At 38.9% G+C, this 26,217-nt stretch overlaps 1 protein-coding gene across 13 annotated transcripts in view; it reads right to left on the reverse strand.

Annotated features, from left to right (window-relative positions):
• The window catches only part of ESRRG (estrogen related receptor gamma), a 633,554-nt gene that overhangs the window by 161,289 nt on the left and 446,048 nt on the right, over positions 1-26,217 (reverse strand). For all 13 annotated transcript variants that reach the window (XM_040460922.1, XM_040460918.1, XM_040460923.1 and 10 more), the window contains one exon: positions 17,735-18,150. In XM_040460922.1, coding sequence (XP_040316856.1) covers positions 17,735-18,137 — 403 coding nt within the window. In that variant the 5' untranslated portion in view covers positions 18,138-18,150. The remainder of the gene's footprint in view (positions 1-17,734; positions 18,151-26,217) is intronic.

Consider the following 26,217-nt stretch of genomic DNA (forward strand, 5'->3'; position numbering starts at 1 on the left):
TGAAAGAAATTGCTGGATGCCCATTGCATGTCCATAACATACTACCTTGCATAGGGTTTAGGAAGACATCTCAAAAATACATGAGTGAAAGCAGAGGAGGAGAGAGAAGGGGAAGAAAAGAAATGGCGGATGAAGGTCCAAATTAGCTCTGCCTTTACTAGCTGTGTGGACTTAACTAGTTACTTTACCGTTACTCCTGTCGGATTACTAAAATATATAGGAGGAATAATCACGTGTACTTTATAACACTGTAAGAATTACATGTAATATAGTTTTAAAACCATAGATCACGTTGTTCACCCTTCTGAGAACAAAAGGGAGAGACACTGTAGGATTTCATCAATTACTAAATACTTTTGCTCGCAAGACCTAAATCTGGAATTGGGAAATATTATAAAACAACCTTCCTCAGATTTATGCAAAAGTGTGAAAGTGAATATGCCATTCACCCAGAGAAGCTGAAAGAAAATTTTGCCTTGCCAACAACTCTAGTGTACATGGCTATATTTTACAGATAATAGGAAGAGAGGAAGAAGAAGAAGAACTCAAGTCATTTTTTTTTAAAGCACCAAATTGTCTAAGAAGCGAATTTCTGAGATATCAACCATATCTCCTTGTGAGCACTTCCTGTCACTATGCTGGGGCTCATAAACTGCACATCAGTGGGTGTAATCTGATTATAATCAAGGGTAAAGGATTTGCAAAGCGCTTCCAAATCCCACCAGCCTTATCCCTTCCCAGAGTCTCAGGTCAATCTCTATGCCTATCTATCCCAAGCCCACCCTTGTCTGACACGTACACTGAATTAGTCCAAATTCCTAGAAAGCAGCATTATCTTTTCTGCTGGCCCTCTTCACATGCCTCTTTTACCATGTCTTCCATGAAGCTTTCCCAGAGCCCACAAGACTGAGTCCTTATGGGTGTAACTGGTTCATCTCACATTTGTCTTCACGTGGGTCATTCTCTTAGAACTCAGCATACTTTGGGGCACCAGGGCGATTCAGTTGCTTAAGAATCTGCCTCTTACTGAGAACAAACTGAGGGTTGATGGGGGGTGGGAGGGAGGGGACGGTGGGTGATGGGTATTGAGGAGGGCACCTTTTGGGTGAGCACTGGGTGCTGTATGGAAACCAATTTGACAATAAATTTCATATATTGAAAAAAAAAAAAAAGAATCTGCCTCTTGATTTCAGCTCAAGCCATGATCTAATGGTTCATGAGTTTGAGCCCCACATCAGGCTCTGTTCTCTCTCTCTCTCAAAAAATAAACTAAAAAAAATAAAATAAAATAAAATAAAATAAAAAAAGAACTCAACATCCTTTATTATTTGTGTCTACTGGATCACCCACTTCCTGTTCCAATTGTATATTCCTTAAGGACAGGAACTTACAACCCTTGGAATCCCCTGTGTCCAAAGAACGTGTAGTCAAGTCAATGACCCACAGGAAGCCACCCATTACCTGTTGACTTGATTTTTAGTGATCCCATTCCTCATTCCTTCATTTTAATATTTAGCCCCAAATTATTCTTTAAAAAAACCTGAGTACAATGAGACAAAATAAAACTAATAGGAAACTGCTAACAACGTATCATTTGGCATTAAGCAACACAAAATTAAAGGATATTAGACTTTGAGGAGAACTTAATGTTAGCTGGTTCAGCCTCCTTGTGTTAGAGACCACAGACAGGTAAATACGTACTGATTAATTTCTATTCGCTGGACCCTCTTGACAAGGATATGGATAATTAATTACTACAAAAAAAAAAAAAAAAGACTAAAACTCAAATATCCTGACATCCAGTCCAATGCTCCCTAAATTCGCCCATTAAAATCTGCATATCAATACCTATAATAAACACAAAGGGTGTCAGGCACTATTTTATGTGTTTTACAGATATGAACACCATTTGGCAGATGAGAGAATTAAGGCACTGAAAGAAAGTCCGTGCTCTTAACTATGATGCAATGCTGCCTGACTCCGATCTTCTAAAAGTAATGGAGTATTGTTTGAAAAGAAATAAAAAAATGAAATTCCTATCTTCTGAGAGTGTGCTTTGTGTAGTTGTTGTTGCTATTGTTGCTGGTTGGAAAGGAAATTTTGATGCCTTAGAATCGTAAGATAGGGGTGGATCTTGGCATTGTCTTTTGCTGTTGTCAGACTTATGGTACAAGGGCAGCTGTGGGAGAGGATAGGGTTGCTTTTGGGGAATGGAATCTCTCAACACCTCAAAAAGAAATCCCTCTACTTGTCTCTGTACCACTACGGTTTGTGGACAGTTTAATTCCACAGAAACCAAACAGACCATGTCACCAAAGCAACAGGTGTCAGGTTGTAAACAATGCATTTTAAAGATCCCAAAATAATGCTATTGTTCATGATAGCAGAGAAAAGTAATCCATACTCAGGAGAGTGTGTTCTGAAAGGCATTTTAAAAAGGAATAATCAGTATCTAATAAAAAACACGCTCGCTGATGAAGATGATGGAGAATACAAATATCTCTCATCCAAGGTAACCAGAAATTCAATGTTTTTTAGTTTTGATGCGATGACATCTTCTTGGAAAAGGCAACTCTTCTTCCCTAGTGTAGAATGCATACCCTGTGTGATGTGTGTAGCCACTGCATCTCAGTTTCTAAGCTCCTACAGAGTAGGGATGGTGTCACAGAAGTATTTATAAAAGAGCTCAGAGATGACCACTGCCATAGGAAAGATGATAGATCTGAGGCAACCATAACCCCCAAATTTGCTGTGCTCAGTATTCCACAGCAACTTTTACATGTTCTTTCTCTACCTACACGTTTTAAACTTTGATGAATTTTCTTATCTGTTTTTTAAAACATATGACTAAAAAGTGGTTTAACAAAATACTTTAGGTGAAAGAAAAAAAATGCTAATAAAATCTAAGGCATTCACTACTTTTTAATAGCAAGGTATATTTTACAGTGGCAGTCATCAAACGGTACAGGAAGTCCATATGACAAACATGGAGACATTAGGATCATAGCCTATGTGACAAAGCAACTGATTCTTTTTTTTTTTTTATTACAAAAAATTGTTTTTAAGTAATCTCTCTACCCAACGTGGGGCTCGAACTCACAACCCCAAGATCAAGAGTTGCATGATTTTCCAACTGAGTCAGCCAGGTGCCCCAACTGACTCTTATATAGGAAATTGACTTCATACCAATCCAAAGATTTTCCTTGTGCCTTCAACAAGTAAACACAAGCACATCTTTTCCTAATACTGTCCTTAAATGTTTCTGTTCTTAAGTGCCATCAATGTGCCAAGAACTTTGTCAGAAAAGAGAGATTGGTATTAGAGACTTACTTCTTTCAAGATCAAGTTGATGCATTCAACAAGCATCTATCTGTGTCCTCCAAAGTTGGCACAGATTTGGGGAAATCTGCTGGACACAGTGATGGTAACTGATCTGACCTTAAACTGCAGGAGGCAGTACAACAATGGTTACAAGATAAGATGGGAGTCAAACTGGGTTCAAGTGATTGTTCTACCATTTTCTACAGGAGTCAAGGAAAGCTTTTCAATTTCAAGTTTCCTTCTTCAGGGGTGAAAGATGGATCATACCAATGGACACCTTTATGGTGTTGCTATGAAAATCAAATGAGATCATGTAACTCAAGGCCTGAACCAGAATGAGCACGGATTCTCAACAATAATGCAACATTGTAATTATATGCAGGGAAGGGATTCAGGATGCAGAAAAGCTAAAGGGGCTCTACAAGTGGCCAGGGGCCGGTTCTCAGTGCAGAAGTGAGGAAATGCCTGGCAGAGAATTTCTTCTGGCCTGTTGCAAGAAAGCCAACAGGAATAGACCTGATGTCCAAATCACAGGCACATTATGAGAAGTAAAAGCAAACAAATATTCAAAAGACAGTAATCAGGGTACCTGGGTGGCTCCATTGGTTAAGTGTCTCACTCTTGATTTCAGCTCAGGTCATGATCTTATAGTTCGTGAGATCGAGCCTCGCACTGGGCTGAAAACTTAGAACCTGCTTGGGATTCTCTCTGTCCTCTTTCTCTGCCCCTCCCCCTGCTCACACTCATGCTCGCTCGCTCTCCCTCTCTCTCTCAAAATAAATAAATAATCTTAAAAAAAAAAAAAAGGATAGTAATAACTAATTACCCCAAAGATCAGGGAACTGACATAGGACTGCCAAGTGGATTTAGAGTGAAACAAGGAAAGCCCAAGGGAGGACCACGAAAGTTTCCTAACATGTGGTGTTTGTACCTAAAGATTTTCCTCTCTGAAATAAAACCTGCGTACTAAACTGTCTGCTATGATAGGGATTGCAGAAAAGTGCCAGGCATTTCTTCAGGAAGGAGGAGTATAGGGGAAAAGTTAGCAGTGTCGGAGGGGGACTTCCTGTGTGGTGACGGCCCAGGGCAGGCAGGGAAGGCTGGGGATACCTGTTTAGCTCTCACTCCTTCATATAACAGCAAGGGTGGACAAGTGTTTTTTATTAATGGTCCAGACAGTAAACATTTCAGTTTTGAAGGTCATTTGGTCTCTACTATGACTCCCCAGAAATCTGGCAGAAGACCAAAAGCAGCCACTAACAATACAAGAATGGGCATGGCTGTGTTCCAATAAAACTTTCTTTAGCAAATTTCTTTGGCCCCAGACCTTAAAACATATGGACAAAAGGCAGCAACGATTTAAAACAAACAAACAAACAAACAACAACAACAACAAAAAACACCACACACACAAAACATCTATTACCCATTGTTTCCTTTCTTACTTATAACTCTGTCAAGTAGCTTCCTACAAGTTAGGCACAGACATTACAAAAGAAATCTTAGTAAATTGGTACTATCTCAGAGGAACAAATGGCAGAAGAAGTTGGAGGGCTTTTGCTTTAAATATCTATAAAATTTGAAATTGTTCCCCATATAAAACGTAGTTTGAAGACTCTGGGGGACAGTGAAGGTGTTCCAGAAGCAAGGAGGTGCCTTGGGAGTAGTGAAGATGCTTTGGAGGCAAAAGGTAAAAAAAAAAAAAAAAAAAAAAAAAAAAAAAAAAAAAAGGTGCAATCAAGGACAAAGTCTTGGGCTAGATTCATTCCTTTGAAGATTCTTGTACTTGTCTCTGATCTTCTTCAAATGAAAACTATGTGAATAGTTTGTACTGGAAAATGGATATCAGAATGTAGACTTCGCTGTGCTTTCAGATTCACTCCAAAGGTACATTCAGATTTCAAGCTCTAAATTCTAAATTAATCAAAATTTCCTGTGCACTAAATCCTCTTCTTTTCTTTTTGTACTATTACTCAGCTATGCCTTTATTAAAAAGTATATTAGAATTCAGTGGTCTCTTTAAGCTAATTCAAACCAAAATAAACAAGATTTCATCCCAAAGAACATAATTTTTTTCTTTAAAAATACAGATTCATTCATATAATCACATTCTCCCCACTTCTTCTGACTAGTATTCATCACAAGAAAAAAAGAGTTGCCCTCTACTTCAGTCATAAAGTTTACACAAGCAGACAACCATTTTCACATCAAAACAAGAGAAGAAATAAACCTCTTTTCTTCTGAAATAAAGAATTAAAGAGTCTGGAAGTTTTATCAATGGTGGGGGTGGAGGTATATTTTTAGGATCAACCTAAAACTAACAGCTAAAAATCCAGAGTAGCAGAGCACCTGGGTGGCTCAGTCGGTTGGGCATCCAACTTCAGTTCAGGTCATGATCTCGCAGTTCATGGGTTTGAGCCCCCTGTCGGGCTCTGTGCTGACAGCTCAGAGCCTGGAGCCTGCTTTGGATTCTGTGTCTCCCTGTCTCCCTGCCCCTCCCCTGTTTGCGTGCACACACACTCTCTCTCTTTCAAAAATAAACATTACAAACATCATTAAAAAAATCCTGAGTAGCAAAATGAGAACCCACAGATAAAAATCAGGGAACTGAGACAGAAAACTGATATGATAGAAGAACTGAGCCCTCAAACTTCATACGTAGGGGGTTTCTAAAAATGAATTAAAAAAACAGATCTTTTAAGACATATTTCTGATTGTCTCCTTTTTAAAAAACCTTTACTATTATCTAATCATAACTTTGGAAATATTCTTAATTTCCCATTTTTATTTTATTTTATCAATTTATAGAAAATTTTGCCCATGGACTAAAATCTCTTCCGAAGAATTCAGTCTAAAATTATTTGATGCTTTAAAAGCTTAAAAAATATGCAAGGCAGGGTAATGAGTAGTAAAGAGCACAGGATCATGGTTCACACTGTCTGAGATCCAGTTGTTTTGGGGCCATTATTTTTCTAAGCCTCAAATTCCACATATACAAATATGATAGTATAATAATATAATAGTAGTATCTACTTCTTTGGGATAATGGAAGAATTAATAGAACAATTAGTGTAAATCACTTAGAACAATGTGGCACATTGTAACAACTGATATAGTCATTATGACAGACTAATGAATTTTTCATCTACTATTCGTGGTAAAGGCATTGTGTGCAACTCAAGAGGCTGAAAACAACTATTTACATTGTTCACATATGTAATTATTTATGCACAGCCTAAGGAGGTAAAAGATTAGAACTTCAAATTCAGAAAGTATGTGAAACCCTTCAAAAATGTTTAAACATTCATCTCACGTGCTCATTAGGATGGCTACTATCAGAAAAGAAAAGAAAAAAGAAAAGAAAAGAAAAGAAAAGAAAAGAAAAGAAAAGAAAAGAAAAGAAAAAAGGAAAGAAAAGAAAAGAGTTCCAGGATGGATGCAGAGAAATTGAAACCATGTGCACTGTCAGTGGGAAAGTAAAATGGTGCAGCCATTATGGGAAACCAGTCAGTATGAAGGTTTGTCACAAAATTAAAAGTAGAATTACCAGATGATCCAGAAATCCCACTTCTGGGTATCTATCTAAGACACTGGAAACAAGATCTAAACAAGATATTTCTACACCCGGGTTCACTGCAGCATTATTCACAACACCCAAGAGGCAGAAACAACCTACTGTCTTTTGATGGGGGAATGGAAAAAGCAAGAGTGGTATAGACATATAATGGAATATTAGACAGCCTTTAAAAAGAAGCAAATACTGTCATATATTACAGCATGGATAACCCGAGGACATTCTGCTAACTGAAATAAGCCAATCACAGAAAGACAAATACTGCATGATTAGAATATAGGAGGTAAAAGTAGCCAAACTCACAGAAAGCACAAAAGTGGTTTCCAGGGGCTGGAAAGAGACGGGAATGGCGAGGGGAATGGGCAGTCGTTTAACTGGTGTAGAGTTTCAGTTTTACAGCATAAAAACATTTAAAGATTTGTTGCACAATAATGTGCAGTTAACTAATACACTGCACACCTAAAAATGACTAAGATGGCAATTTTTATATTCTGTGATTTTTATGCTACATGCATTTTTTATGTGTATGTTGTGTTGTGTGATTTTTACCACAATAAAAATAAAATAAATATTAAGAAATAAATAAATGCTTAAACATCATTCAGATGTAAACACTTTTAAAATTGTGTAAGTGAGTTGCAAGGACTAGGCCATTATTGAATCCCATTATCAACAACTTCAAGAGAAAGTGGATTAATGCCCTGGGTACTCTTTACCACATCTAAGATATTATCTGAGTTTATCAAGTAATAGATCAGAAAAAGGAAACACTGCTCTGGGCTTGTTAACAGTAAAGCAGAAAAGTTCTTTCTGACCCATGCCATGAAACCCTACCCCGCCATTCCTTACATCCCACCTCATAGCTTCAAAGACTTGAATTTTAACAAGTTACTGATGTCTCCCTTCCTCAGGACCCAGCAAATCATACTGCAACATATACTCTTACAACTAATTACCAAAATGACCCACATTCACATCAATAGGAACCTGAGACCATAGACCTTTCCTTGCTCATTCTTTGTTTACCTTCCTACCTTTAGGGTGAACATTGTAATCTACTGGGGTTAGCAGTAACTAACTTTGAGTTTACGGGAGGAAGGGTCTTATCACATAATTACTTTAACATAGGCATTAAAGCGTTCTTTCTGAAAAAATAAAGCACAAGGTATCATTCCTACTATAGCTACTGAGGCAATTCTAACAAGGTAATTTATCAGTTGGTTCTCTGAATAAAACAGCCTGATTTGTCAGGGTTTGGTTCTGGGTCAAGGGAGAACAAGAATGGGAGAATGAAAGCTATTAGCATAGAAAGCGAAGCACTGATAGCTTTGCTGGGCAGTTTATCTAGTAATCAAAAAACAGCCTCAGGCCCTTCATCAAAAAAACGGTCACCAGATAATTCTAGGGTGGTGGTGGGTCCTTCCAGAAGAAAGTCCACTGGTCTGTAGGCAAAGGATCTGCCACACCCCTCTTCCTAAGAAGTCCATCACAAATATAAAATTCGACCACACTAAAAGACAGGAGAGCAAATGGCATTTTTACAGAATTAATTGGAACTGATCCTTGGAGTGCCTCAGTCTTGAGCGTGTAAACTACACAAAGTCCTCCTCAGTCATTCCCTGCCCAGAGGGAGTGTTGGTGTGGAGTGCCGGGAGGCGTTTTAGATTTGACAAGTGGTAGGCTGGGGCAGGCCAAGAAAAGAAAATTACTCACCAACAGAGTGCCTAGAAGAAATGGCAATGTGCATGCTCCCTTTCCACAGGAGAGGTACTGACTCAGGAACAGGGTTGGGCGGCCCAGGTGGGTTGCCATGTGAGATGTTGCACGCTGGAACCAGAGACAGCACCAGGTCTCATGCCACAACCAGTACCCTTCCCACCATGCTGCTACCTCTGAGGACCCCAGCTCAGGTGAACCATGGGAAACTGACTGTATGATCTGAGGGCAGACAGTTTCAGTCAAGAAAAAATAAGTGTACGAAAATAAATACAGGAGAGCATGGCCTCTTATGTATGCATGTACATGTAGAGATAATCCAGAATTACCTCCTTATTTTTTATGATTCTATCATGTAGGCCACGTCAAGGAGAATCAATGGAGAATATATTAACATTACAGATACATCAGCACTTTAAAGTATGAAGACAGAGCTAAGGTTTTTTGTTTGTTTTTAAGTAGGCATTCGAGTCCAGGGCAGAGCCCGGTGCAGGACCTGAACTCACAACCCTGAGATCAAGACCTGAAGTGAGATGATGGGTCAGACGCTAAACTGACTAAGCCACCCAGACGCCCCAGAAGATACCGCTAAGTTTAAAAAATTACTAAAACGCTTGTCCTTCTATTAATTATAATTATTGCACTTTTAAAAATTAGTGATACTATTATCACAAATGTCCTTTTCAATTTTTTATAGTTAATTACAAAAGATTAATGTTTATTTATTTTTTTAATATGGAATTTATTGTCAAATTGGTTTCCATCAAATATCCTTTTTTAAATAAGTAAAAATAAACTTAATGTAACTTACCCGAGGAACATAAAACGCATACTATATCACTTCCCAACCACTGCGAAACAGCATAGACAGTAGAAAAGAGTGTCACTCATTTTGCAAATATATTGCTACGAAAGTGAATTTTGTTTGGCTAATGTGACTAAAATATCTCACTGATTTGACAGTAAACTATAGTTGGACATTTTACCATGTCATAAAAAGTTTCACTAAAAATTCGTGTCCTCCTGCCATTGGCATATACCCCTTACACCGGACAGGTTCTTATCCAGTGTCACTCAGCTGGTAACCTTCCCCTGTGAATCAATAGCTAAAATGATATGTCAATGTTAAATGACTTTCAAACTACAGCAACGTAATGAAGTGTTTAAAAAACATGTAAATGACACCAGAGACGCTCATGTCACAAATTTGAGTTCCTAATATCTGAAGGACAAAAATACAGTAAGGATAGTTAAATGTTCTTCTATTTTCTTTTCTTTGATCAAAGATCAACCATGCAATTTAATCTCTGAAAATAATCAGTCTTATACAACTCAAGATCCAACTTTTTGTCAACTGCTCTGTTACTATGTTTCAATTTACATTGATTCCACCTTCCAATTTGCTAGCTAACACGCACGAATATGACACAGTGAACAGTGACAAGAGACTAGAAAAATGTGATCCTTGAAGAAATAAAAACATTCGGAAAACCGAGATAGTACACTTAAAAGATCATCATGATACAGAACTTGCTTTCAGTTTAAAATAATAGGTATGGAAAGTTGCCTAAAGAAGTCCTCTGGGTTGAAAATCTAGTAGTCGATGTTGCCTACAAGAAGATAAATTGGGTGTTTTGGTCTGGCAGTTACCCAGCAGTCAAATCGAGCCCTAGGCATATTTTTGTATGGCCCCAAGCTCAGAGTGGTTTTTATATTCTTAAATAGCTTAAAAAATAAAACAAAGCCAAGCAGAGTATGTGACAGAGAAGGCATGTGACCCACAGGTCCTAAAATATTTACTCTCTGGCTCTACAACAACTTGAGAAGTGATGACAATTTAGGTGCGTTCCTAAAAGTCAGAACAAACCACAGAAAAGAAATCACTACTCTTTGATCCCTAGAAGTGGGTTCATTAAGTCAAAAGTAAGAGAGATGAAACTGTAAATTATGCTTTTTCCTAAAAGATCCATTCACATAATATATATTCTCTACCAACACAGGAAGTCTGCAATATAAATTTTACTATTAAAATAAACACTGAAAGTTACAATTAAAATAGCCAGAGTATAATGATATCTCTCATTTATAACTTGGCAACATAAATGCATTTCCAAGAATCAGACAAAATTGGAATCAAATGCAAGAAAAAGTGGAAAAGTCACTTAAACTTTAACAAAAGCAAACTCTGAGCTAAAGCAAATGAATTGTACACAATATTTCTTCTGTAATATTAGTATCAATATTTAATTTAATACTACATCGAAACTGATAACCCCTGAGATTCTTCAAGCCAATTTAAACATTTCCATATTATTTTCAGTTTTAATCTTAGAACATATTAGAGTTTTAAAGAAGTCATTTATAAACTGGAGTAATTATTTTTCTTAAATACTATTTAAGTTAAATAGATAGTATTTTATATTTTCTTTTGCAAGGTTCAGATGATGCTCAGACACTCAATTTGTAAGTCTCTTCTTCCTCCAGTGTTGCAAATATTCTCTTCTAAGACTAAAATAGCACAAATGGCAAGAAAACGTGACACCCAGGAAAGATCCTCTAGGACTACGCCGCCTGCTTCGGGAAAGAGTCAGCAGTTCAGTATGGAAGAGAAGTAGGCACGTCAGACCCACAGGCTATGCCCACAGAGTTAGCAGATGGCTAGCAGGCAAACGCCTTATCTTTAATGCCCCATGTTTAAGGGGATATTTAGGCTCTTACCATGTCACCTTTAGAACCAGAACAACAACAACAAAAAAAAAACAAAAAACCTCCACCTGAAGGCCCTGGGCTTTAGAAGACTTCACAGTGCAGGGGGCCTTTCAACAGGCTAAGAGGAGAAGACCAGCTGGAGCCGACCCCCTTGTAGCCCATGATCCCCAGTAGCTGGGACTCTCAAATTCTGCGGCTAAATTGCCACAATCCCCTTCCAGGACCTGCATGGGCCACTCCCGTGGGTCCATCCTCTGGAAGGTGACATGGACTGGACTGTTGGTGTGCACATTATGACACCCATGCAGTCTAGGGGTAACTGTTTGGAAGGGGTCAATGTGCCTTGGACATGTGAGCAAGGGTGTCCACGCTATGCACAGGGCATAATAGGAGGTAGAGGGGAGGAAAGAAATGGCGGGGGTGTAGGCTAAGGACGGACCCTCTTTCTACTACCTCTTTCTGACACAAAATTTCTATGAGTCTAAGAATTCAAAATGCAAAGCTGGCCTCCCAGGCCATTATGAAGGTATGTTTGTCCAATAGAAGAAGAGAACATACGTCACTTAGCAGTTTGTTATCTTGATTTCTAAGCTTCTAAACATTTACACATACGTTATGTGGCTGACCGCCGCAGTTCTGTCTCAGGTCCCACAAATGTCCAGAGGGAACTCAGTTCTTATCACGGTCACTCCTACATCTCATGCTGCAAGGACATCCTGCTTCTTCATTCCTGAATCCCACATGTAAAGCTTAACCGGGAATCTGATATTTCACACAAGTCCCAGGACTCAGGCTCCTATTCTGATTTACCCAGTTTCCCATCCATTGACACAGGGGAGAGAAAAAGGTAATTTATTGCCATAAAACTATACAAAACTCATCGAATTTCCAGTCAGCCCACTCAATTCCTCCTGGTGAAAAAGGGCACCATTGTCAAGAATGGCTTCAGGGAGAGAGGGTTTATTATCACAGCATAAGGTAGATAGCTATGATCTGAGGAAGCCTACACATCCCAGTTCAGCATCAAGGACACTCTTGTGCTGGAATATCTGAACCACCCAGTATTTGAGTATCCCAGTACACTGGCAGTATCAATCAAAATTCATAATTTATTGAGCACTTACTATGGGCCAGGTAATTGACAGACATTCTCTCCTTTAACCCTTCCTACCTGGGAAACAGAGGCACAGTGATGTTAAGGTCTCTCATCTCTAAATGGCTGACACCTAGGCCTGGTTTTATATGAACCCAAGACCTATGCTATAATGAATATCTAAAAAAACAAAAACAAAAACAAAAAAAAACCCAAAACCTGATTTTTTAAGTATACAATTTCCTCTTCATGAAGGTGTGGGGAAAACAAAAGGTCTTATCTCTAGCCCAGAAACGAGCAGCTGAAAGGGCCTTATTGGCCATATAACTATATACAAATACATACATATATATATATATACATATGTGTGTGTGTGTATATATATATATATATGTATTATTTCCCATATCCTTGTAGAGAAACAAAGAGAAAGTTAGAACTTTGTATGTTAAATGATGAACTATGTATTGATATTGATATTTTGGGGGCATAGGAAGATATTTTTCTTCTCTTGCTTCCCTCACTAGACTCCAAGGAACACTCTTAACAGGAAGGTACGCACAAAAAAATCTCCCACTCATTTATGAATCGGGACTAACACTAGAATTGGAAAGAAATCAGAATAATGATATCACACACACCATTAAAAAGCCCAGAAAATGGCAATGAGATCACAACTACCATTTTAACCCCATCAGGTGATAGGACTGTCAAAATCTTCTAAAAAGGTTTTTTGGTCAGCAGAAAACAAAAACAAAAACAAAAACAAAAACACCTTGACTTTTCCCTAAGTGCTTACCTAGTTCAATGGTTTTTCAATGATGACTTGGAAGTAGTCAATAAATAAAACATGCCTTTCTGGTTGGCTTTCCCTGAAATCTATGATTAATTGCCTTTCACAATTGGAATACCAATTCATCTTTGAAGAGAACAATTCTCATTACTTTTCTTTTTTTTCATTAAAAATTTTTTTAATGTTTATTTATTTTTGAGAGACAGTGAAAGAGTCAGAGTGTGAGTAGGGGAGGGGCACAGAGAGAGAGAGAGAGAGAGAGAGAGAGAGAGAGAATCTAAAGAAGGCTCCAGGCTCTGAGTTGTCAGCACTGAGCCCAACAAGGGGCTCGAACTCATGAGCAGTGAGATCATGACCTGAGCTGAAGTCGGACACTTAACCGAGTGAGCCACCCAGACGCCCCTCATTACTTTTCTTAAGGTGTGCTCCGGATATATGTGCTTTTGGCTTTAAATTTAAGAAGTAGTTTCCCCAACCTTCATAATTGATATTTATCAATATTGTATAACCAATCTTAAAAATGGATTATTACAACAAGAAATAAAGACTCTAAAGAGGTAATATTCCCCACAAATATGCTTTTGGGTGCACCTGTCACGTAGTCAAGTAACAAGAGCACCAGCAGGCGCTAGTGAGGAGGAAGCCACACTTACATAATGCCCTGATCTTAAGGGTTGCGAACAGTAGAAAGACTTGCTCTTAAAGGGAGTTGCATAATCTCTTCTCATTCCCTGAAGAGCTGTAGGGGAGGGAAGGGACAGACTCCTTTCTGCAAGGAGAGCTTGGCTGCAATGCTGCCTCAAGGCATGAGAATAGATTCTCGGCCCCTTCAGCATCAGAACAAGAATCTGTGATGAGAACAACAGATTTGGGCCCCTTTCAATGTCTTTGGAGTTCAGCTGCTATTACTATTTGGCCACAGAAAGGAGGGGCTGTTCCAGTCTTCCTTACAATTACCACCCTAATTATTACATTATACTTTCACAATTTAATCCCTTTATTTGCCTCACTGCCTTTTTGGGGCTAAGTTAGCCCCACGGTGTGATGCCTGCTGATGTAGCTAGCAGGGTAGCCTAAGTGCCGCCCAGCTGCCAGCTACAAACACAGCCAGGTGGGCAAGTCCAGAGTGCTAATCTGGACAGTGACATCTCTGTCTCCTGCTCAAAATCCTTGAAAGTTGCTCTCTCCAATATGGAGTAAAACTGAGCACTATACATCAATGCCAAGAATCACCCTGTGCTTTGCTCTGTTAAGCTTTTGGTAGCATTTCAGCGTCCTAAGGAATAATCAGGCATAGAATTCCAATTGCGCTATTCCAGTTAATTGCACAGTAAATAACTAATGCAGACCTACTAACATCTAAGCTATAGGATTTAAAGAAAAAAAAAAAAACTGTCAGGAAACCTTTTCATAGTTGTTTTATCTTTTGAAAACATACTAAGAACCAAGGAGTTTAACCACCACCTGCCCCCTCCCTGCCCCCAGCCCATCCTAAAAATTTGTTATTCCCTCAAGGCAGAAGATGGTTGTAGAGGAATTCACCTCAAGGCACAAGTGTTTGAGAACTGAGGTTTAATAAAATGTTGGTAAGAGGAAACTCCGGACAGCATGCTAGTGTCTATCTAGCTCACAGTAGGTTCTCAGTAAATATTTGTTGAGTAAAGACGGGTGGTTTTCATGGTGAGAGCCTCTTGCTTATAGAAGCATACACAGCATTTGTTAATTTATCCCAAAATATTTGCTTATCTCTGTGTAGTTAATTCCAGAGCTGTATAAACTGGATAAACAAAATCAAGTCAGTACCAGTTTGAATTTTTAGATACTCCATAATGTAAGTATTCTAATACCTTTGGACAATGGCTACTAAGAACCCAAAGATTTGAAATGCGTTTTCATTCTCAAGTTTTACAATGTTAGTAAATAAACTGAAGATATTTTTTGCAGATGCACAAGAGTGGAAGCAAAACATTGTTTTTACTTACTTTACCTATGATTTCACATTTCATTTTATCCTTAAACATCCCATGAGGTAGGTATCAATGCCTTCAATTTATAGATGAGAAAAAAGAAAACAAAGATCCAGTGGATAAAGGGTTTTTGTAGGAAAATGCTAATAAGATATGGCAATGATGAGCCCTAAAATATGAAGATACAGCCATGAAAATATTTAGGTTACTCGGGGCGCCTGGGTGGCTCAGTTGGTTAAGCTTCCAACTTCAGCTCAGGTCATGATCTCACAGATCGTGAGTTTGAGCCCCAACTTGGGTTCTGTGCTGACTGCTCAGCACCTGGAGCCTGCTTCAGATTCTGTGTCTCCCTCTTTCTCTGTCCCTCCTCCACTTGCTCTCTGTCTCTCTCTCTCTCTCTCTCAAAAATAAATAAACGTTAAAAAAAATTAAAGTCTGATATAAAACAACAAAAAAAATTAGGTAATTCATATTTACTCCATACTAACCTTACTTGTGTTCTTCAGTTAAAACTATGAAAGGTTATGAAAAAGTAAGGCTTAAATATCCACTCTATTATCTAAGAGTTAATGATGTCTTGAAAAACTGTGATCCTAAGTAAACAGCCACAAATCAAGGAAGCTATGGAATAGACACAGAAGTAAGGGAAACTGTAAAACCCAATCCACTAAAGACCTTTACTGAAATCTTCAGTGCAACTAACAGACAAGACTTGCCTCCCAGCTGCTCTAGGGAAAAAAAAAAAAAAAAAAAAAGGTGGGAGATTACTGTATGTACAAATAAAGGGTTTCCTGATCACCTTTTGTTAAAAATTTAGGATGAGAATTCAACAAACATAATCTCATCTGCACTTTAAAAATCAGTACATCATAAAGCTATTAAACTGATTTCAGTTATGTCCAAGGATGGGCCATTAGCAGACGATGGTCAGTCATTGGTGGTTATCAGCAGCACCATGGTAGACATCAAACTCGGCTGAGTATCAGAATCACCTGGAAGATTGCTGGGCTCACCCCCACAGATTCCGATTGGGGTGATGTGGAATGAAGCTTTTAAATAAATTCCCAGGTGACAGTGATACCACAGGTCCACTAGAGATACTCTGAGAAACCATTTATTTATAGAACACAGCACAGGAGAGGGCGGTGATTTCTAAACTTGGCTTTACTTAAACATTAAGTGTGAAGCTTTCAGAAATCCCTCCTTTGCCCTTGCCACACCCAAAGCCAGTTAATTCAGAATTTGGGGGTATGAGCCCTGGCATCAGTATGTTTTCAGTCTCCAGATGATTCCAGTGAGCTGGCAAAGATGAGAACCACTGATATGTGGGAAGACATACATGTATCCAAAAAATGGCTGTCTTTTAAGAAGAAAACATTTTGGGGTGCCTGGGTGGCTCAATCAATTAAGCATCTGGACTCGATTTTGTCCCAGGTCACCATCCTGCGATTTTTGAGATTGAGCCTGCATTGGGCTCTATGCTGACAGTGTAGAGCCTGTTTAGGATTCTCTCTCTCCCTCCTCTCTTCCCCGCCCCCCTCCCTCAAAAAAAAATAAATAAACATTAAAAAAAAAAAAAAAAGAAAACATTTTGTAAGCCACTGAGAATAGAATCACTGATGAGCTGAGAATCCTCAACAGTTACTCTCTTTCCCCTATTTTCTTCATATCACAAAGGACCTAAAAAAGTGAAAATTATAACTTCCTGTGAGAATATATATCTATGGCTTTTAACATGAGTGGAGCTCTGTATTTGTGGATTACTAGTTTAAATGAGCACATACAAATTTCAGCCACATTTTCCTACAATTATGTTGTTCTTTATAAATCTGAAAGTCTACGGAGGTTCAGATGTGTGTTATATATGTGGGAGGTATATTTCATAATTAGGTATAATTTGGAAGACTTTTCTTTACAAATTCATTAAAAAGGTGCGGAAAGTATATCCAACCATAGGGAAAGAAGGAAGGTAGGAGACAATTAAATTTTGTAGACGAGTGGTTCTCAAAGCATAGCTCCTGGACCAGTATAATCAGCATTACCTGGTAATTTGTCAGAAATATAAATTCTTGGACTTCTACTCCAGATGTAACAAGTCAGAAACTCTGAGGGTAGGGTGACTTGTATTTTAACAAGATCTCAAGGTGATATTGGTACACACTCAAGTTACCACTGCTCTAAAGTATCTATCATTTTCATGCCTCTGTAAGAAGAACCAAAGAGGCAAAAACACTATGGATCCAGTGTGTATTTGTTTAGTTGCAACACAGACCTACATTGCTCTGATAATAGCTGTGTTTTTTAACACATAGCTTAATATCATTCCATCATTAGGGCTTAATAGTGAAAGCAGAATTCGTAGGGGGCATATCTGGGGGAGTTTATTCTATAATCCCTCCACAAGCTATTGTAATCTATTTCTATTTTGTACTCAAGATAGAATTGAGACTGTAAAACTTGATTATCAAGGATAAGAACTAAGAAAAACCAGCCAACCAACCACCAACCATCAACCTGAGGCTGGACGAGGGTGGGGTATTATTCCCAGGTGCAACACTAACCTTGAATCGTCCTCTTGAAGAATGCCTTGCAGGCTTCACATGATGCTACCCCGTAGTGGTACCCAGAAGCAATGTCACCACACACTAAACACAGTCTCTTGGGCATCGAGTTGAGCATGTATTCACACTTGGTCTGGGGATCTTCAACAATGGTGCTGGAGCAGTCATCATACAGTTTCCTGACAGGCCCACTACCTCCTAGGATAGGAGCAGAAGGGTAGAGAGGTGGCGAGTCAAGTCCGTTCTGATGGCCATTCATGGTTGAACTGTAGCTCCCGCTGGCGTCTGAGGAGCCACCTGGGCTGTGGTGGTTGACGCTGTCCGTCAAGGAGGCCGGGCTGGAGGGTTCCGTCTTGATGAAGGACGAACAGCTGGAATCAATGTGTCGATCTTTGTTTGACATTCTGCAGAGAAGCCTGAGATGTAAGGAGATACAAACGGAGAGGGAGAAAGAGAGAGAGAGAGAGAGAGAGAGAGAGAGAGAGAGAAAAGGAGAGAGTGTTAAACATAGAAACAAAAACAGGTAGAAACAAAAAGAAGGTGAAAAAAATAGAGAGAAAGTGAAAGGGAAGGATGAAAGGAGGGGAAAAAAAAATAGAAGAATTCATATGTTAAAGACATTGCTCTTTGAGAGCGCTGCCTAAGAGCTGGGACTACACATCATTCATTCCCTAGTCAATATCTCTTGTTCTACAAGAAGGTAATCAGCATAAGGGCATGACAGGGTTACATCAAAGTGCCCAGACAGGCCATAAACAAAACCTCTAACGGGTCCAATTCCTTTTATTTTACCTTTCTCCTGGAAAACCACTGTCAATACTCTAGATTCTAAATTTGCCGCGGAAGAGGAGTGATTTAAAAGTCTATATCATTTCCAAAATTGGATTTATCCTCACTCTACTTTTCCCTCCCATGTTCCCATGCTGCAATCATTTTATTATGAGCAGAATCAAACTTTTATTTTCAAGACCGAACAGATGATTCCTCAGCTCTGTAATTACAGTTTGTCAACATGCTTCCATAAGCATAACTGTGCCTCTTATTGATCTGACTAAGACACATAGGGAATATATCCTCAATCACTTCACTTCTTTCTTTAAATCGCTCTATTTCATAGCCATTTAGCAATACAGAAAGACATCAAGTATAAAATTCTTGCCAAGATGTACGGATAATTTCCTAGAGCCCACAAAACTTAGCGAAACGATCACCAACACGGATTAATAAACATGTGCGTGTGTCTGTGCGATTTGCCATTGCTTAAGAGGTGAGTGAAGAAAAGCCATTTGAGCCTTCAGTACACCTGGGAGTCCATAAATCTGATACTTTGTATTATATTCAGCAAACTAGGAATGTATCAAATTTTGTCCTGAAAATTGAGATTTGGGATGCTCTCTTTCCCCCCCTTCTTTTGGCCTTTTAACATCATACCTCCTAAAAGGAAATATGATGAGGCATCCAATCTGACAAATTATCTCTCTTATCTAGAAGAAACATATTTCCCCTCTTTCTTTGTTGGACCCATAAGTGATTAAATTTCTGAAGAGGTAATTAGATGAGAAGATATAATTGGTCCTATTTTCTTTCCGATTAGCCATAGTGCAAAACCCCTTTTAGCAAAGTCTCTAAGAACATTTTGAGAGCCTGCCATAGAAAGAAGAGGTGACAGTTGAGAAGGGGACTTAGCTAATTGCTTCCCAGTGGAAAGTTGATTTATAGGAATCCCACAGGGTAATGGTCATTCACTAGAATTTGGGGGAGTAGTCACAATATAACCAACGGGATGCAATTATCTCCTCTACTATAAATCTAATGATATTTCATCACTGCCCAAATTTCATGTCCTCCTCCGGCCCCCCCTTCCCCCACTGTTCTGTTAATTCAAACTACAAAAAAAATATATATATATATGTATATGTATATATATATATGTATATGTATATATATATATGTATATGTATATATATATATGTATATGTATATGTGTATATATATATATATATATATATATATATATATATATATAAAATCTCCTATCGGGGAATGCTCACTTCACTGCTCCAGGAAGGCAGTCTCCAAAGCAGAGCATTAAGAGCAAATATTTGCCTCTTAAACAAGTACGTTGCACACTGGAAATTTTGTTCTGCCTTCTAAAGTAAAACGGTATCAGGAGGTGAAGAAAGCAAACGGGAAGAAGAAATCCACAAAAATATCTTCGCACTTTCGCCCACCCACCCGTGTTGTCCTTTCCTCAAGAGCTAGTGAAAGAAAAAATATCCCCCTCACCAGCCTGAACTACGGCGTCCTCTTCCTTCTGCATCTGCTGCCTTGTACCCGTCACTGTTAATGAGCACTGTAATTAATAGATCGCTCTCCTTGTCTCCCTGCTTGCACTCTGGGCTAAGCACTTTTCCTCGAGTCAACGTTTGAAAGAAAGCGGGTCGGCACTGACTTACAGCAGCCCTGCGAATTCCTTTTAATTTAGAGCACTTACCCCAGCACTTCACTTATTACCTTATAATTACTGGACGGCTCGCACATACATTATGATCTTGGACTAGAGTTAGAAGTTATTAGGGTACTAAAACATGGTTGCTCCCCTTTCCTCTCTCTGGCACTGAATTTCTCACAGCTATGACAATTAACTCTTTCACCATCTGCCCTTAAGGCACCATTCTTTTCCTCACCACCCCCCCCCCCCCCCCATTTTTTTTGCAGAGGAGAGCAGCTTGATCACAAAATATCCCTAGTCTTCTCCAGGCCCTCTTTTCTGTGTCTCTTTTTTCTTGTACCATCTATGGTCAATTTCACCCCAATTTTCTTTCCCTCTGACTCTTTCTCATGGACTTCTAAAATCCGCAGAACTCTCGATTAAGAAACAAGACCAGGGGCTCCTGGGTGGCTCAGTCGGTTAAGTGTCTGACTTCAGCTCAGGTCATGATCGCACACTTTGTGAGTTTGAGTCCTACACTGGGCTCGCTGATGTCAGTGCACAGCTCATTCAGATCCTCTGTCTTCCTCTCTCTCTGCCCCTCCCCCACTTGCACTCTCTCTCTTTCTCAAAAATAAATAAACAAATTAAGAAGAAAAGACAGAAAGACAGAAAGAGACGAACGAAAGAACGAAAGAACGAAAGAAAGAAAGGCCAAGAATTGCTTTCCCGTTTATGGAACAGTTATTTTCTAAGTCACCAAATGTTTATGTGTCAAATGCATGTTGTTAAAGCCCTGAAAAACAGGGAGTCTCCAGCCAGCTGTCTGGTCCAAAATCTCAACCCATAACTTTGCAATTACCTGCATGGAAGCAAGGAGATTAGGAAGTTAAATTGTCAGGGAAGTCTCTGGGCAGTGGCAATATCTCTTCCCACACAAGGTCTGGCTACTGCAGCAGTGAATGAAACTGATCAAACTGGATTGGTGCCTTAGGTTGTACCTGTTTCTTTTCAGACAATGAGCTCCTGCCTTAATTAGTATCTTTTGCCCAGTGGAAGTTATAATAGTCAGAGTTGCCATTTATCAAGTGCTTATTATGTGGCAGGCACTGGCCTGAGCACCTTACTAGTATCACCTCATTTAAGCCTCAGGACAACCTTAAGAGGGAGATATCCCTTTTCAGGAAACAGAGCCTCAGACATCACACAATCTTCAGAAAGTCATACAGCTAGGAAATGGGAATTCCAGGATTGGAACTCAGGTCTGATGCCAAAGTCCAGTGCAGAAATGTCTTGAAGTTGGGGAGCCTGGGTGGCTCAGTCAGAGCACCCAGACTCCTGATTTTGGCTTAGGACATGATCCCAGCATCATGGAATCCCTGCATCAGGTTCTGTGCTCAGCATGGAGCCTGCTTGTGATTCTCTCTCTCCCTCTCTCTCTCTCTAAAAAAGAAAAAAGAAAAATAATTGAAGGCAAAGAAGTGTCTTGAAGCCAACAGACTTCTTGAAGGTGTTCACAGATTTTTTTTTTTTTTTTAAAGCCAAGCAAGCACGGGTAGGAAGTGGTGCACATGGAGACCTACTATACCCGCAGCTCACCTATGAGCAGAGACGGCCGAGATGGCCACCCCACCGGCTAGAGGTCTGCTGTAATCGAGTCACCCTCTCCAGTGTTGGGAGTGACACCTCAGCAGAACTTCCGAAAGAACACAGTTGTCTCCTAATTACTACTTAGCTCATTACATCGAACACTTCCTAGACACCATTACATTATACCCTAAAACTACAGTGGGTCTTAATTCTCTTCCTCTCTGTCTCTGAAATTCTACAGCTCTATTATTCAAGCCTGAAATATTCACAACTATCTATAAATTCAATTGTCAGCTGGTGGGTTTTATTCTAGACTTCACTTCAATCTAAAATTAGAGGCACTAAAATTCACATTAACTCTAAGAGGAATGTAGTGAATAAGACTTTATTTCAAAAGAACACCTTTTTGTCAGAAAGAGCCATTTTCAAGATGATGGCTTTATCTGTAGCCAAAGAGAATAAGACCAATTCCACATTGTGCTGTTAACGCAGGAATTTTAGGTCACATTGGATTAATAAAAATCTAAATTTAGTTAAGAATTATGAATAGAAATAACATGGGTAGAAAATTGTGGGAAATGTTTATTTTAAAGCCTCAGTACAGTTGCTTTTACTTTATAATTTTAAGAGGAACGATGACAAGCACAAGGGAGACAAGAGACTTCCCAGAAGACTTCTGAGGGAACGCCCTGAGAATAAACCGGAAGAAGAAATAGCTATGCCAAGATTAACATTGTCTTTTTTGTGTAAGAAACTGAATTTGAGGGATTTAATAGCCTTCCTGAGGTCTGGGTAAGTCCAGTCCTTTATTACACATGTTTAATATGGTTTGAAATATAGTCTCAATAATTCTTTCTAAGTTTATTTATGTATTTATTTTGAGAGAGAGAGAGACAGAGAGCAAGAAGGGGAGGGGCAGAGAGAAGGGGAGAGAGAATCCCAAGCAGGCTCTGCCTTGTTAGTGCAGTGTCCGACATGGGGCTCGATCCCACAAACCCTGAGATCATGACCTGAGCTGAAATCAAGAGTCGGATGCTTAACAGACTGAGCCACCCAGGCGCCCCTAGTGTCAATAATTCTGATGATCACGCTTCCAAAAGGACCTTGGTGCCTCGCCTTGCCCAAGAGTCGGTAAGGGTAAAATTTACCTTTGGTGCTAGATATTAATGATCAGGCAAATGCAACTTCTTATTCGCTGGACTATTTCAAAGTGTAATTTTGAAAGTTAATTAACTGTGTTAGATGTGTGCATGTATAGAGAGAAAGAAAGAATAAGAATCAATTAAAGTGGTTGCTGTAGGGGGAAACAAGAAGATAATCTGTAAGTTAATATTCAATTTATATTATAATTATCAGGCTTAATTGTTTTCAGAGATCCTACCTAGATACAGGTAAATGTGTGACCTTGAATGAATTGCCATGAGTTAGAATTTCCACATGCTTACATAGATGCCCAACCGTGGTGGTCTACATTCCACAGAAGCTTAGCCAATACTTCTGTTTAAATGCTGGTATATCAATAATGTCCTATAGTCATATAGAACATACACATTTCATCAACAGACAAGTTCTTAAACAGCTATATTTCATCCTTTACATATTATACAAACTCAAAATTATTTGCTGCTTTATTTCCCTACTTAAAAAAAATGGTGCATGAAATTCTCATAAAGAACATATTATGTGCAGGTCTTGTCTGGATTTCCCGGCTGTTATACTAAGACAAGGTTTTTTTTTGAAACATTTATTATATCCATACCAAGGACAGACACCTTAATAAGCTGAAAAAATGCTGGCTAAAGACATCACTATTTTATTTTCTTCCTTGTCATCCTTAAGAGCCCCAGAGGGTACCCATCTGCATTATAAACTCCACTTTATCAATTTATATCCAAACATTTTAGGAAAGCACACTGAAGCCAGCAAGCTCACAAGTTCACAAATGCACAGAGAAATACGAAGACGGTGCCCTTAGCTTTCTTACTGAATGACAGAATTTCAGGGTTTGAAAGGAAGGTTTTCAAATCCTGACACCTAAATACTACCTATTCAAAATAGGCATGAATCTATGAGGACTGGTCAGTTTTCTACCTTCTGAAACATCAGATTAAATATTTAAGTCTTTTTATTTAAATTTAAAGAACAAAATATTAAAAAATATATATCAGCCTATAGGCTTTTTTGTTTTGTTTTAATGTACATAGAAGGAAACTTCCAAGACTTATGCCAAGCTTCCAAGTCGTAAGTCCTAGGCTTCAGAATCCATGACCCCAGCAGCTCCCTTAGCAGCCTGAGTTACAGCTTCAAGCATGCTACTTTACAATGAGCTTCTTTTTTTTTCTTTTCCTGCTTCAACTAATTGCACTCTCGTAAAGTGGCAAAATGTGAATCACTTAGTAACAAAATGGGCACCAGCTGCTATTGTCAGAGAATGGTGATGCTGAAGAAAGGGAAAGCAACCGAATGAAGTGTCATGTCAGAAATCAACGGTGCAACGTGTGATTTGAGAAAACATGACTACTTTACAGAGACAGGGTGTCATTATGGCATCACAGTAATACGATGCTTTGACAACTACTGGGTCTAACATATCATCATTGCATTAAGGTACACTGGCTTAGTTGGGAAAGGAAAAGAAAGGATTTTTTCTTTTAATAAGAAATATCTTAAGGCCTGCCTGGTTAACCTAACGAAAAGAGATCATTAATTGTAAAGGAAGAATTGTAAATCCTGACCCACAATGCTCAGAAAGATTAAAACACACGTGCACATATATGCACACACACTTCTGTATAATTTTAGACCTTCTTTAATAAACCTTGAGGCCCATCTCATGGAACAGATTTCTGCGTAACAGGGTCACATCATCTAGTAATGGTGATTCTTTGAATAAATAACTTGTGCATTTAGTCTAAAAGAACTTACTCCATCAAGAACAAGAGTAAGCAAACAGCTCTCTGTGGAGCTCCTATCAGCTTGAATTGCTGATAGGAGATGTGGCTAAGCAGTGTGGGGACATGAAGGCAGCTCCCTAAAATATGATCAGGGCCCCCTTTAAAGCCAAAAGCTCCCCTAATTCTGTAAGAGGCTGTACACTACACCAAAAAAAAACCAAAACAAACAAACAAAAAAAACTGTCAGAATTTCAGACAATAAATGAGAGACTTTTAATTCATTTCTACACACTCATTGAAAAGAAAACATACTGTTAAATAAAATCTTGGAAAGAAGAAAAGAACCCTGTGAAAACAACTGCATCCCTAATGACAAAACCAAGACCTAGAAGGATCTCGCAGAAATGCCACCTGCTTTTGGGGTGCTACAGCTCAATGATCCCCTCTTTTTCAATTTTGATCTGACACCACGTTGGTTTGACCATCCTGGTTTAGGCCTTGAAATCCCATGTCCTGGAAACCCCTCAGTTCCTGGTTAACCAGGATGGTTGGCTATGCAATCTGACAGGACTACAGAACCTCATATCTCCACCTGCGTTATACCGAAAACAAAGGAAGGGAAATGGAGAATATTCATTTTCAGCAATGAAGGCCGAGAAAGTTGGTTAGAGAAGCACACCAATAAGCGTAAGTGCATGCAGCCTGACAAGACTGGGATGCTGTAAGCATGTGTATTAGAAAGTAACCATACACTGCATCCCATGTCAGTGGGCCCCATGCAAGGTGAAGGCCACTGCTGATCACCTTGTTAAGTTATCTGGACTATTTTAGATGTAGGAAATTGCAGTAGCTTCAATTTGTATTGCCAGGTGATTTCTGGTGCTTCCTGGTTGATAAACTTTATTAATGGGAAAAGAAATGGTCCTGTGATATCACAATGTGTTGCACATTATGATTGTTGACAGTTTCTGTATTTAAGGATTCGATCTGATGCAGAGGCGCTTAGTAGTGTAATTTATCCTTAGCTTGTTTTCTTGGACCTATTTCAATCTAGGGGTGAACATCCCTTGTTTATAGCTCTGAATACAGTAAGTGAGCTATAGGCAAATCAATAAAACTGTTAAATGCATAATAATGTTGGGTAATTGCATACATGATGTTTTGCATAATTAACTGTCTGAGCTTTTCTTTAATATAATGGGCACTCACGTAATATAGAGTAGCTATAAGTCTATAAAATATACACAGTTTATATGAACCATGATTCTGCTTAAAACTCTGGCTAATCATCTACATCAGCTTTGAAGGGAGAGCTCTCCTCCACTGCCAAATCCAAATCAATTCTTATGACATTACTTTATAACTAACATGATATTTAACTGATGATGGCTATTAGCTATTATACAGATTGCATTCAAGAAGTGTAACAGTAGGGGGAAAATACCATTTAGTTTAAACAAACTTCTGCCGTGTAATCAATATTATTGAGGCAAATTAAGTGTTTTAACAAGTGTGTATATTTACCCTAATGCAGCTTAATTAACTATATCCTCACAACTGCCCAACTC

Source organism: Herpailurus yagouaroundi, unplaced genomic scaffold (genome assembly GCF_014898765.1).
Source record: "Herpailurus yagouaroundi ecotype Mexico unplaced genomic scaffold, PumYag 253, whole genome shotgun sequence".
In the NCBI taxonomy this organism is placed as follows: domain Eukaryota; kingdom Metazoa; phylum Chordata; class Mammalia; order Carnivora; family Felidae; genus Herpailurus; species Herpailurus yagouaroundi.